Raw genomic sequence first — 12124 nt, forward strand, 5'->3', positions numbered from 1 at the left:
CCTGGAGGCGGACATCCCCACCCTCAACCTTTCTTTCTCTTGCTGGCCAGCTTGACCCAGCCCTTTGGGGGGTGCAAAGCACCCTGCAGTCCTTCTGGTGCCCAACACCAGCCCAGCCCCGAGCTGGGAGTCAAAGACGGGTCGGAGATGGGGCAGGCGGCAAGGACGGGGGAGGAGAGAGGGGGCCAAGGATGGCTGGAAGGCAGCCAGGGAAGCGGCTCTCCTAGAACCGGAAAGGGCAGGTTGGGAGGGGCGATCTGGGCCGGGTGGGCCCGGGTGAGCCTGGGGTCAGGGGCGGTTCGGCCCCTGGGGAGGGGATGCTGGCTGGCGCCCCAGGTAGCAGCCATCCAGTTTCCCGCAGGAGCGGCGTCTCCTCCTCGGGAGGAGGGCGGGAGGAGGTGGGCGGAGTGACGGGGAGGGCGGTAGGGAGGGACGAAGGAGGGGGAGGGGGAACAGCCTGGTCGTGGGGGTGGGGCGACAGTGACATCACCCCGGAGTCGGTTCTTAAGCAGCAGCCGGTCAGGCCGGGAAGGAGAGAGACGGTCGGAGCGCGGTGGCGAGTCGCTGAACCCGCCGCGCCCCGAGAGCGGCTGGAGCCGCCGCCGCCGGGAAGGAGGGGCGAACGCGCCGGGGCCACCGCCGTCGCCGCCGCCTCCGGAGCCGAAGCCGCCTGAGCGCGAGCCGCGGGCGAGCCGGCAGTCGCGCGGGCCCGGGCCGGGGCGGGGGGCGCGCGGGCCGCAAGCCCCTGCTCCGGCCGCCGCTTGCAGACAGTGGGCGCCCGATGCCGCCCGCGCCCCGCTAGGCTGAGCCTCGGGCCAGGCGAGCCGCCGCCGCCGCCCAAGCCGCCCAAGCCGCGGGCAGGAGCTTCGGGAGCCGCCGCCGCCGCCCGGCCGGGCCCCACAGCCGCCCGCGCGCCCCCGGGCCCCCGACACACATGAGATTCTTCAGGCTCACTTTCAAGTGCTTCGTGGACTGCTTCTGACCGCGCCGCGCGCCCACCCCGCACCCCGCCCGCCCGCCCGCCGCCCCGACCCCGGCCCGGCCGCCCCCGGCCCCGGGCCGGCCCGCGCCCTCGGGGTCCCCAAGCCGCCGGCGCCCCCCGCCGCCCGTCCCCCGGCCCGGCCGCGCCTCCAGCTCGGGCCATGGCGAAGAAGAGCACCGAGAACGGCATCTACAGCGTGTCCGGGGACGACAAGAAGGGTCCTCTGATCGCACCCGGGCCCGACGGGGCCCCGGCCAAGGGCGATGGCCCCGCGGGCCTGGGGGCGCCCGGCGGTCGCCTGGCCGTGCCGCCGCGCGAGACCTGGACGCGCCAGATGGACTTCATCATGTCGTGCGTGGGCTTCGCCGTGGGCCTGGGCAACGTGTGGCGCTTCCCCTACCTGTGCTACAAGAACGGCGGAGGTGAGCACCCCCGCTCCTCCGCGCCGTGGACCCTCCCCCACCCTCCTCAGCGGGGCGCACGGGCGAAGTCCAGGGGGTGGAGAAAGCCCCTAGGGCGGTCGGGGGCCGGGGCCGCCCCTCGCCGGCCGTCGCCACTCGGTGGCCCAGCCTGGCGGCATCCACCCCTTGGCCGGTCATGTGCCTGGCAGTGTGTGTGGGGGGAGGGAGCCGGCGAGCCTCCGGCCCAAGCCGCGGGGCTTCCCCCCCAGAATCCCGGAGCTCGGGGATTGGCCACTGAGGTGGGAAGGCGAGGCTTGTCCCTGGGGGGGCTCCCAGAGGTGAGGAGCCCTGGCTGCCCCCGCTGGTCAGGCACACAAGTGGCACATTGTGTGGGCCCCCCACGTGTGCACACACGAACACACACACACACAATGAGCCACTCTGTCCCTCCCCCTCCCCTCTCTTTCCTTCTCCTCTCTCCTCTTCCCCTCTCTCCCCTGCCCTCCCCTCGCCACCCTCCCCTCTATCCTGGGCCTGGAACACTGGGTGCCTGAGCCAGGCTCGGAAAGCCTGCGGCCTGGGCCGTCTGGCGCCGCCGCTGGACACGCTGCATGCCCACCCCATGCCCACTTACGGGCCCCAGCCCAGCTTAGCAACAGCGATGGGCACACGTGTCCTGTGACTGCAAAGCAGCACCCGAGGTGGTGGGATGCCATGGCGACTGGGTGATGGGTGGGAAACTGAGGCCCAGAGCAAAGGCCTTTGCCCAAGGTCACACAAGAAGGATGCTGGGACCAGGAGCCAGGCATGCTGCAGCGAAGCCCAGCTTCTGAGTAGTGGAGAGAGCTGAATCAGGGGCAAGGGTAGGAGGCCTGCAGAGGAGGGGGCGCACAGGGGCTACAGGGGCCCAAGCCCCCCCAGGCCTCCGGTCCTGCCCTGCACACTGCCTCCAGAGCTGAGTGGCCTCCCTGACAATGTCTCCCTCTGTCCTTGCTAACACCCTCAGGCACCTCCCCTCCAAGCCCACTGGCAGAAGACTGCCACCCACCCACCCTCTTCCCTGGACCTTTGCACTTGTAGGAGCATATGTGGGGACAGGGACGGCAGGGGCTCCCTGCCCTCACCCTAGCCAGGCAGCTTCCCAGGCCTGAGAGGCAGCCATGGCGCATACACGCACATGCACGCACATGCCTTTCCTTGTGCTGACTGGCAAATGCAGAACTGCGACACGAGGGATGGTTTGTGTGTACAAGCACGTGTGTCCTCCAAGCCCATTAGGTCACCCTAGGTGACGGTGGAGGCAGAAGCCTTGTGGGCATAGGGCCCCCTCCAGTCCAGGGAACTGAGCCACAGCATCCCATGGACATTCCAAACCTCCCTCCCCCCGGGCTATTCACCTGGAGCTTCTGAGTCAGTGGCCCCCGGCCGTACTGATTCACCCAGTGGGAAGTTATGATGGAGCTGGGGTGGCGCCCTGAGCTGGGACTCCACCCCGGCCTCCCAGGGCTTCTGAAAGCTGGGCCGGCCACAGGCCTGCACAGCATGGTGGGGAGTTTAAGTCAAGTCCCTGGTCTGCGCATCCTCCCTCAGGTGTGTTCCTTATTCCCTACGTCCTGATCGCCATGGTCGGAGGAATCCCCATTTTCTTCTTGGAGATCTCGCTGGGCCAGTTCATGAAGGCCGGCAGCATCAACGTCTGGAACATCTGCCCCCTGTTTAAAGGTGAGCAACCCTGGGCCAGCCCCTCTCGCCCTCTCCCTCAGGGACCCCACCCCTTTCCCATTTCTGGGGCAAGGCTGGCACCCATCCTGTCTGAGCATCAGACCTGGGGCCCATTGGTGGACCCCCAAGTCATGAGGCGGAAGCTAGAGACCACAGAGAACATCCAGTGACCTTGGGCATGCTGGGGCTACAGCGGGGGATTGGGCTCCTCTCCACCAGGGCTAGGACACCTAGGCCCAGCAGGGCTGGGGACAGGCACTGCCAATCACACTTGGCTCAATGGGGCTGGGTGGACGGTGGCTGGGTACAACAGAGAATGGCTGGAGAAGGTGACTGGAACCAGCTTTCCCAAGGCCAGAGGGCCAGGCCCAGGAGTTTGGATGCGAACCATTGAAAGTTCAGTGTCCGAAGGGAAAAGCAAGGGTAAAGGTTACCTTAGAGCCCTCTCTGTGTGTGGATAGTGTCTCCCCATCATCTCTCAAAGCCCTGCCTAGGAGGTAGGTTTTACTATTACTGTCCCCATGGAGGCAAGGACACAGAGATGTAAAGTGACCGGCTGAGGTTGCCTGCTGGGAAGGTGACTGTCTCCTATACTGCTCCAGGTTACAAGAAGGCCCCCCAAGCTGCATAGCACTGAAGGCCACTGTGGGGAGGGCAGGTGGAGGCTTGGCCCTTCCTCAGCTGCTGTGGTGGCAGTGGGACCCAAGAGAAGGGGAGTTACGTGAAGCTAGGGAGTCCACAGGAATTCACGCTCAGATGGGGGCAGGATAGGAGGGGCTCTGCCTTGCCTCTGAGGAGGATGCAGGGGCCGATTTCTGGCCTGGGACAGATTGGGGAGTTAACCCAGCATTGGAACACTTGCCCAAGGAACAGTCCAAGGGGCTCGGTCTGGAGCACGACAGAGACGGCCCTGGTGGGATGGCTGGTGGGGATGGGAAAGATGGCGGATGTGGGGGGCTGGCTAGAGCCGACTCCGCACAGAAGCCGCTCTCCTTTCAGGCCTGGGCTATGCTTCCATGGTGATTGTATTCTACTGCAACACCTACTACATCATGGTGCTGGCCTGGGGCTTCTACTACCTGGTGAAGTCCTTCACCACCACGCTGCCCTGGGCCACGTGCGGCCATGCCTGGAACACTCTCGACTGTGTGGAGATCTTCCACCACGAAGACTGTGCCAACGCCAGCCTGGCCAACCTCACGTGTGACCAGCTTGCCGACCGCCGGTCCCCTGTCATCGAGTTCTGGGAGTGAGTCACACACCTTCCTGTCCCTCTCTCGGCACCACACATGGCCCGAGACTGCGTGGGTTCAGCAGGGCCCAGCCCTGGGGAGGTTCCCAGCAGGAGTCACACCTGGGCCCTGCCTGACCCCGGGGACCTCCGGCCCAGTCCCTGAGGGAGCGCAGATGGAAGAGCTTCGCTCCTCCAGTGCCATTTCTCACTCCCGGCCCTGTCACTCCATGCTGCCTGCCCACCTGGGAGAGGGAAGAGGTCAGCAGCTCTTCTGCCTCTGCCCAGGGCTCCCAAGCTCCAGGTGCACAAACTGCGATGCCTCCAGGAGGCATGCTTGGGGCCGGGTCACCCCAGGTGCTCGGGAGGGTCCAGCTAGACTGGAAGGCTGCAGCAAGCAGAGCTCCACCCCGGGGACAGCTCCCAGTCGCTTTGCCCTCTGCTGGCACAGCCCTCATGGGCTCTCCCTTCCTCAGGAACAAAGTCTTACGGCTCTCTGGGGGGCTGGAGGTGCCAGGAGCCCTCAACTGGGAGGTGACCCTGTGTCTGCTGGCCTGCTGGGTGCTGGTCTACTTCTGTGTCTGGAAGGGGGTCAAGTCAACAGGAAAGGTACAGCTGCAGGCGGGCAGGGCCGGGGACGATGGCAGGGCTCGCAAACTGCATTTCCTGAGGCACTTTTGGTCTGTGCCAGGATCCCCCAATGGCACAGGGGAGGTGCCTGGGCCAGCATCTGGGCTTGGGCCCGGGATCGGATCTGAGGGGTGGGACAGGAACCTCAGTCCAAGCCACTCGATTGCCACCCCATGGCTGCAGACGCCTCCCCACCCTCCCCTTTCAGGCCCAGTAACCTTCCCTCGTGGGGGCACAGACCCAGGCAGCAGCTGCCCCTTCCCGCATCGGGGTCCACGTCCCCGCCCCCCTCCCAGTTCCTCTCTACTCCTCACTCACTGTCTGAGTCTGTCCAGAGGGTCTGGGTGCACCTGCTCTATCACTGTCTCCCGTGACTGGCCCAGGGAGGGGTCTAGACATTCACCTTCCCCAGAAGCTGCTCATCAGGTTCCGGACACAAATGTGTGAACAGATGCATGATGACAGTGTGCCGAGGGCTGTGGGACATGGCCAGGTCCCTGGAGGGCTGGCTCTTTCCCAGCAGGGTCCGCGGAGCTGCCTCTTCCGAGCTGGCAGCCTGGCTTGGACCGGAGGCAGAGGCCTTTGCTGTCCAGCCGCTCCTGCCTCTGTCTCTGGCCGGCCCACTAATCCCAGCTACCAAGGACCCCGCCTCTCTGCAGATGACCTGGAATCCCATACAGGAGGCATGGGACCTGCCCCCAGGCTGATGTCCCACTCCCTGCCCAGGCCGGCCCTGCCTCTGCAGCTGCCTGTGCTTGCCGCGGGGCTGCTGGTGCCTCAGACGAGCACCTGGCTGCCTTTGGCTCTGAGGCCTAGAGGGGGGGCTGCTGGCTGGCCTCCATCCTCACCTCTGTACACACTGTCCTGTGGTGGGGGACCGTGGCCTGCCCCTCTTAGGCCGCTCAGGCTGGGGGCCTCTAAGGGAGTAGTGGGCACTGCAGGGCCCCTCTAAGCATCCTGGCCCCCCAGATCGTGTACTTCACCGCTACGTTCCCCTACGTGGTCCTCGTCGTGCTGCTGGTGCGTGGGGTGCTGCTGCCTGGCGCCTTGGATGGCATCATCTACTATCTCAAGCCTGACTGGTCTAAGCTGGGGTCTCCTCAGGTATGTGGAGGGGGTGGGGCGTAGATAGGGGAACTAGTCCGACAGGACCACTCACACCTATTCTTTCCTGGTCCATCTCCAGGTATGGATAGATGCCGGGACCCAGATTTTCTTCTCTTACGCCATTGGCCTGGGGGCCCTCACGGCCCTGGGCAGCTACAATCGCTTCAACAACAACTGCTACAAGTAAGCACCCCTGCCCCGCCCTTCTCTGTGCACCCACGGGCAGCAAACAGGCAGCCTAACCGGCCCCCTCCGTCCTCTCTGTCCCCAGGGACGCCATCATCCTTGCGCTCATCAACAGCGGGACCAGCTTCTTTGCTGGCTTTGTGGTCTTCTCCATCCTGGGTTTCATGGCCGCGGAGCAGGGCGTGCATATCTCCAAGGTGGCAGAGTCAGGTAAAAAAGAACCCCCCTGGGCTCCAGCCTGGCTTCCAGAGCAGCTAGCTGCTGTTCTAACCTACCATGTACATGAACGCGCACAAAAATAGACATTCTGAGAAATAAGAGAAAAATTCAAACTCAACTTGTCACATCACTCTGGGCCAGAGGCAGGCCTGGATGAGCAGCTGCGAGGCACAGCTGTTCCAGCCAGCTCAGGTCTGGAGCCTTGTGGGGAGCCTCAAGCCCCTAGCCATTCATCTCCAGGGGACTCAGGGTATGTTCTCACATTTGCCAGAGTGTTTTCAGAGGGAAAGGAAGGCCTTTCTGGGGTCAATGGTGTCCAGAAGTACAAATCACACGCCCCACTCTTACGGGCGGAGGTCTGCCAAGGGACTGCGGGAGCCTTTCTGTCCCTGGTATGGCACATACAGAGGGGCTTAAGCAGCCCAGCAGTGCCTTGACAAGGGGAAAGGCCCTTGGCCACGGGGTGTCCTGGTGCGGTCCACTGTTCTGGTACCACAGGGCAGGGATGGGGGGGTGGGATGTGGCCACAGGTCGCAGGTATCCACATGCTGCCCCTTCCCCGCTAGGGCCTGGCCTGGCCTTCATTGCCTACCCGCGGGCTGTCACGCTGATGCCTGTCGCCCCACTCTGGGCCGCCCTGTTCTTCTTCATGCTGCTGCTGCTGGGCCTCGACAGCCAGGTTTGCAAGGGGGACAGGACTGAGGGGGCTGGGGGCGAGGGCCTGCGGGTGGGCAAGGGGCGCGGCCTGAGCGCCTGGCCACAGTTCGTAGGTGTGGAAGGCTTCATCACAGGCCTGCTCGACCTCCTCCCGGCCTCCTACTACTTCCGTTTCCAAAGGGAGATCTCCGTGGCTCTCTGCTGTGCTCTCTGCTTTGTCATCGACCTCTCCATGGTGACCGAGGTGAGTGGGAGCAGGGTAGGGACTGCCCTTGGCCTCCGGCTGCTGTCTGCCACTTGCCCTGACCTGGCTCCGTCCCCAGGGCGGGATGTACGTCTTCCAGCTGTTTGACTACTACTCAGCCAGCGGCACAACCCTACTCTGGCAGGCCTTCTGGGAGTGCGTGGTGGTCGCCTGGGTGTATGGTAGGTCTGGGCTGAGGGATAAGCCAGGCTATGGCATGGGGCGGGGCGGGGTGGCGGGTCTCCAGCTCCAGCCTTCCGGCCTCGCCTCACCACAGGAGCTGACCGCTTCATGGATGACGTGGCCTGCATGATTGGGTACCGGCCTTGCCCTTGGATGAAATGGTGCTGGTCTTTCTTCACCCCGCTGGTCTGCATGGTAAGGACCAGGCAGGCTGGGCTGGGCCGGGCCGGTGGGGTGCCAGGGGCTAAGGGCTGAGCCTGGATTCCCTCCACAGGGCATCTTTGTCTTCAACGCCGTGTACTCCGAGCCACTGGTCTACAACAACACCTACGTGTACCCGTGGTGGGGCGAGGCCATGGGCTGGGGCCTCGCACTCTCCTCCATGCTGTGTGTGCCCCTCCACCTGCTGGGCTGCCTCCTCACGGCCAAGGGGACCATGGCTGAGGTCAGTTCCCCGACACCACCCCTCCCTTCTGTTGGGTCACGGCCTTAACGTCCACACTGCCCATTCTCCCACCCACCGGACCTGGCCATTGAGCCAGAAGCCGCAGGGCCAGCTTGGGCAGGGGCTGGGTGGAAGGAACGCTGGCCTTCCGGGGCCTCGGCTTGTGGAAGGGGGAGGAGAGACCTGTTGCTGGTTTCCGGTCTCGCAGCCACACAATCCTGTCTCCTCGGTGCAGGGAGTGGGGCCTGGTCAGTGTCCCGGGAGGAGCAGCCCTGCCTGGGCCCTGAGTGGGTGGCAGGTGGCAAGTGTGGAAAGAGGCCAAGGACAAGCAGGTGCCCCTCCCCAGGCGCTCACCATGTCCTTCTGTCCTGCAGCGCTGGCAGCACCTGACTCAACCTGTCTGGGGTCTCCACCACCTGGAGTACAGAGCTCAGGACTCGGATGTCAGGGGCCTGACCACCCTGACCCCAGGGGCCGAGAGCAGCAAGGTGGTGGTGGTGGAGAGCGTCATGTGACAGGCTGCTGGCTCCCTGTGCCAGCTCTCCCTCTTGTAGCCATAGCAGCCCCTGCTTTAGCACCCCACCCCTCCAGGGGCTTGCCTTTCCCTAACACTTTCGGGGTCTGCCTGGGGGGGAGGGGAGGAAGCACCGAGAGTGCTTATAACTAAAATAACTTTTTCCATTTTTAATAAAATGCCAAAAATATCACAACCCACCAAAAATAGATGCCTCCCCCCCGAACCAAGCTGGTGCTCACGCTGCTTCCCAGGCCCTGCCACCTGCCCTCCCCCTAGTGCCCGCTGCTGACGCCACACCCTGCCCCGACACGCCCGCCTTGCCTGCCTCTCCAGACTCTACCCAACACACCCCTGGGTGGCCCCTCACCCCAGAGGCAGCAGTGGCAGCTTGGGGATCAGGAGGGGAGGTGGGTGAGGGAGGGGCAGCAGAACCAAGGTGAGTATTTCAACCGGGCTAGACCCCTCTCCCCATTCCTACTCTAGAAGCTTAGAGAGCCAGCCAGCAATGGAACCTTCTGGTTCCAGCGCCAATTGCCACCAATATCAATTTTGTGAGCTTGTGTGTGAGTGCATGTGTGCGTGAGTATGTAGGGCATATATAGATCTCTATCTCTTAGCAAAGGTGAATACCAGGTGTAAACTGTGCCTGTGGGCAAATGAGGCTTGTATTTTGCACATTTTATAAAAACTTGAGAGAGATTTCTGCTTGTATATTTCTAAAGAGAAAACAGCCCTGAGGTCCCTCTCCTTGCCACTCCTGTCCCTTTCGGCCCACCCTACCTTGCTCCTCTAACCCCAGCCAAGGAGTGTGAATTTATAGATCTAATTTTCATAGGTAAAACAAGAGCTTCGAGCTGTCGAGTGTGCGAGTCTGTCGTGTGGGTGTGCATGTGTAGTCCCCGGCCCCGGCAGGGTGGAAAAGTGCACGGTAGGGGCCTTGAGGGGTGTCCCCACACTGCCTGTCTGCCCACAGGTGTTGGGGTGAGTAGATGTGGTGTTCCGTCCCAGGGCTGCTCACCTGGTGTGCTCAGGCTTGCCCATACCCCGCCCCCTGGGGGGGTCTGAGGTGGGCACCAGCCAGGGAAGGGATCCAGCTTGGCTCCCACCTGCGAGCTTAAGGCTGATGCAGTGCCCAAGTCTTCTGTGTAGCAGCTTCCCTTAACCCCCCTTGGCGTCACATCCAATCCCGAGACAGCCGCAGAGTGGACCTAGAAAGCCTTCCCCACACCCTCACATCAGCTGGAGGGGTGGGGCTGGGCGAGGGGGTGGGGGCAACGGGGACATTCTTACTGTGCTAAAAGCCACTGCAAACATAGCAATAAAAACATGTCATTTTCCAAAGCTGGTTCCTGCTCCACCTCTGCTTGTCTTAGGGGGGAGGAGTACGGGCCCGGAGGTTTCGTGGGAGGCCTCCCCACCTTGAGCTGCTTCCTTGAGCAAGTATTTAAGAGCCTCAGCGCCCCACACCATTCCAGGAATTGGGAATAAGAGCAGAGAAGGAAGCCGGCAGAGTCTTTTCCCCATGGGGAGAGTTTAACAGTTTGGGAAAGAGGAACATGCCGAGCAGGGCAGGTGGGCGCGAGGTCGTGGAAGGTGAGTGGGAAGTCACGAGTGCAGAGATTTTCCAAACGTTGCCCAAATGCCACAGCGAACAGATGATTTTACAAGATAGAGGCAGCCAGAGGTAGGTTAGCTGAGAGCTGGGGAGGTGTGAGGAGGCTGGCAGAGCCCGGGGAAGGTGGGGTTCACTGGGACTAAGACGCTAGCAGAGCAGGGGAGAAGGCTTTGGATTAGAGACCAGCTTGCCAGGTAGCGCCAACAGGGCCTTGAGATGGCCGAGATCCAGAGCTGAGACGAGTCAGGGAGGCCCCAAGAAATTGAACCTCAGCACCTCAAAGGGTGGCATTACCAGGCCATGCCGGGGAGACAAGGAAAAGATTTGGAGGGGATGGCAGTGTCGTCTGAGTGGAGACCTCTAGCTGGCAGCTGGACGAGGAGTCTGGACTAGACTAGAAAAAGGTGGGATTAAGAAAGGGTGGAAGCAACCCGAGTTTCCACCCACAGGAATGGAGGGACACAACACCTGGCCTATCCATACAGTGGAATACTATGCAGCCTTATAAAGGAAATTGTGACACACGCTGCAACATGAACCTTAAGGACATGAGGCTGAGTCAAAGGAGCCAGACACAAAAAGACACTGTTATGATTCCATTCTATGAGGTCCCTAGAGGAGTCAGATTCATAGCGACTGAGAATAAAATGGTTGGTTGCCAGGGGCTGTGGGAGGCGGATGGGGGTAAGTGCTGAAGGGGACAGATTTTCAATTTTGCAATCTGGGAATGGACAGCGGTGACGAATGCATAATGATGTGAATGTTCTTGATGTCTGAACTATAACCTTAAAAATGGTTAAAACAGAAGTTTTAGGTTACATGGTTTTTACCACAACTTAAAGAAGGGGTGGCGGAAGAACTGGAGACAATGAGTCCATTCATGTCCTTGTGGGCAGACCTCAAGCACAAGAGGCTTTGGCCTTAGGTGACAGCACGGTGCTCCATGCAGTCACAGGAAGGCAGGCAGGATTAAGCGTGGGTGCAGGGCGTGGCCAGGACCAGCCCAGACACCAGCTGTGGGAAGCCTGTGGGGGGCAAGGTCCGGGAGCCTGGTACTCACCCTGGATGCCAGCCTGGGCAGATGGGAGGGGGTGGCAAGGCATTATCCTCCTAGTGAGGAAGGGCTCTAGCCCTCAACTACACAGCCGGGGACAGGCTCCGGCTTGTGGTTGCCATCATACCTCGATGGTCACCAAGAACCTGGATAGGGGACAGTTCCCCAGAGCTTGGGAAGGCTTTTAGAGCCTGTGCTGGCATGCAGGGAGGCGCCTCCCCAGACTCCACAGCAAGCTAGGTCCCTGCAGGATGCCTGACAACCCACTCTTCCAACCCATCCCTTGTCCCACCCTTCTCTTAAAGGCTTCTTAACTCTATAAACCCTCAGCTCTTGCCACACCCACAACTTCCAGAACCCTATGTGCTGGCAGCTCTCAAATCTCCAGCCTGGCTGGCTCTCCTGGGGTGAGAAGGCCCCTCCAAGCCCTGCCCCCCGGGGACTTCCCTACCAGCTGGACAGAGCCTGGTGTCACTCCCAGACCCACTCTGCTCTGCTCCCCACCTCACCCTGGTCTCATGCAAACTCCTTAAGTACTCCACTCCCCCAACAGCGGCCATGCCTTGGCTTGGGTCTTTGTCACCTCCTACGAAATGGCCTCTAAGCCAGCTGCCATAATGCTACCACACTCAGAAAACATCGACATCATAAAAAGAGAACTTGACCGAGTTTAGACCTCTTGGTGGGGCCAGGCACCATTTACTGAGGAAGCTGCCCCTGCAGTAAGAGCTTACGACATAGCGGCCGACAATGTAAGTGGCAGACAGGGAGGAAACAGATCAGCCTGCAGGCCTGGCGGGGACTCTGCGGGCAGTTCCCTCAAAGTGGAGCGCAGCTAGAGAGCAGCAGCACGCAGGCTGGGCCTGAGGGGCTGGCTCCTGCAGCTGGCCCTCCAGTCTGGGCTGGGCAGGCCCCGCGCTTTCCACCTCTA

General features: G+C 62.1%; 1 protein-coding gene across 1 annotated transcript; it reads left to right on the forward strand.

Moving 5' to 3' along the window:
* Positions 1 to 539: 539 nt before the first annotated feature.
* On the forward strand, positions 540 to 9868 carry SLC6A8 (solute carrier family 6 member 8). The gene is made up of 13 exons (XM_016134124.2): positions 540 to 1404; positions 2974 to 3105; positions 4105 to 4354; positions 4813 to 4945; positions 5936 to 6070; positions 6153 to 6256; positions 6345 to 6469; positions 7045 to 7157; positions 7242 to 7379; positions 7459 to 7561; positions 7657 to 7757; positions 7837 to 8007; positions 8382 to 9868. Exons 1-13 carry the CDS (start codon positions 1143 to 1145, stop codon positions 8520 to 8522), a joined length of 1908 nt encoding a protein of 635 aa, XP_015989610.1. The 5' UTR covers positions 540 to 1142; the 3' UTR covers positions 8523 to 9868.
* Positions 9869 to 12124: the final 2256 nt, after the last annotated feature.

This window comes from Rousettus aegyptiacus, unplaced genomic scaffold, assembly GCF_014176215.1.
Source record: "Rousettus aegyptiacus isolate mRouAeg1 unplaced genomic scaffold, mRouAeg1.p scaffold_m13_p_9, whole genome shotgun sequence".
Classification (NCBI taxonomy): Eukaryota; Metazoa; Chordata; class Mammalia; order Chiroptera; family Pteropodidae; genus Rousettus; species Rousettus aegyptiacus.

What these genes read in the sequence shown, in the direction of transcription:
- SLC6A8 (XM_016134124.2), top strand. Translation starts at nt 1,143, where the DNA reads ATGGCGAAGAAGAGCACCGAGAACGGCATCTACAGCGTGTCCGGGGAC. An exon ending in TTCAACAACAACTGCTACAA is followed by an intron (nt 6,257 to 6,344) that starts GTAAGCACCCCT and finishes CTCTGTCCCCAG; the next exon opens with GGACGCCATCATCCTTGCGC. An exon ending in GGTGGTCGCCTGGGTGTATG is followed by an intron (nt 7,562 to 7,656) that starts GTAGGTCTGGGC and finishes GCCTCACCACAG; the next exon opens with GAGCTGACCGCTTCATGGAT.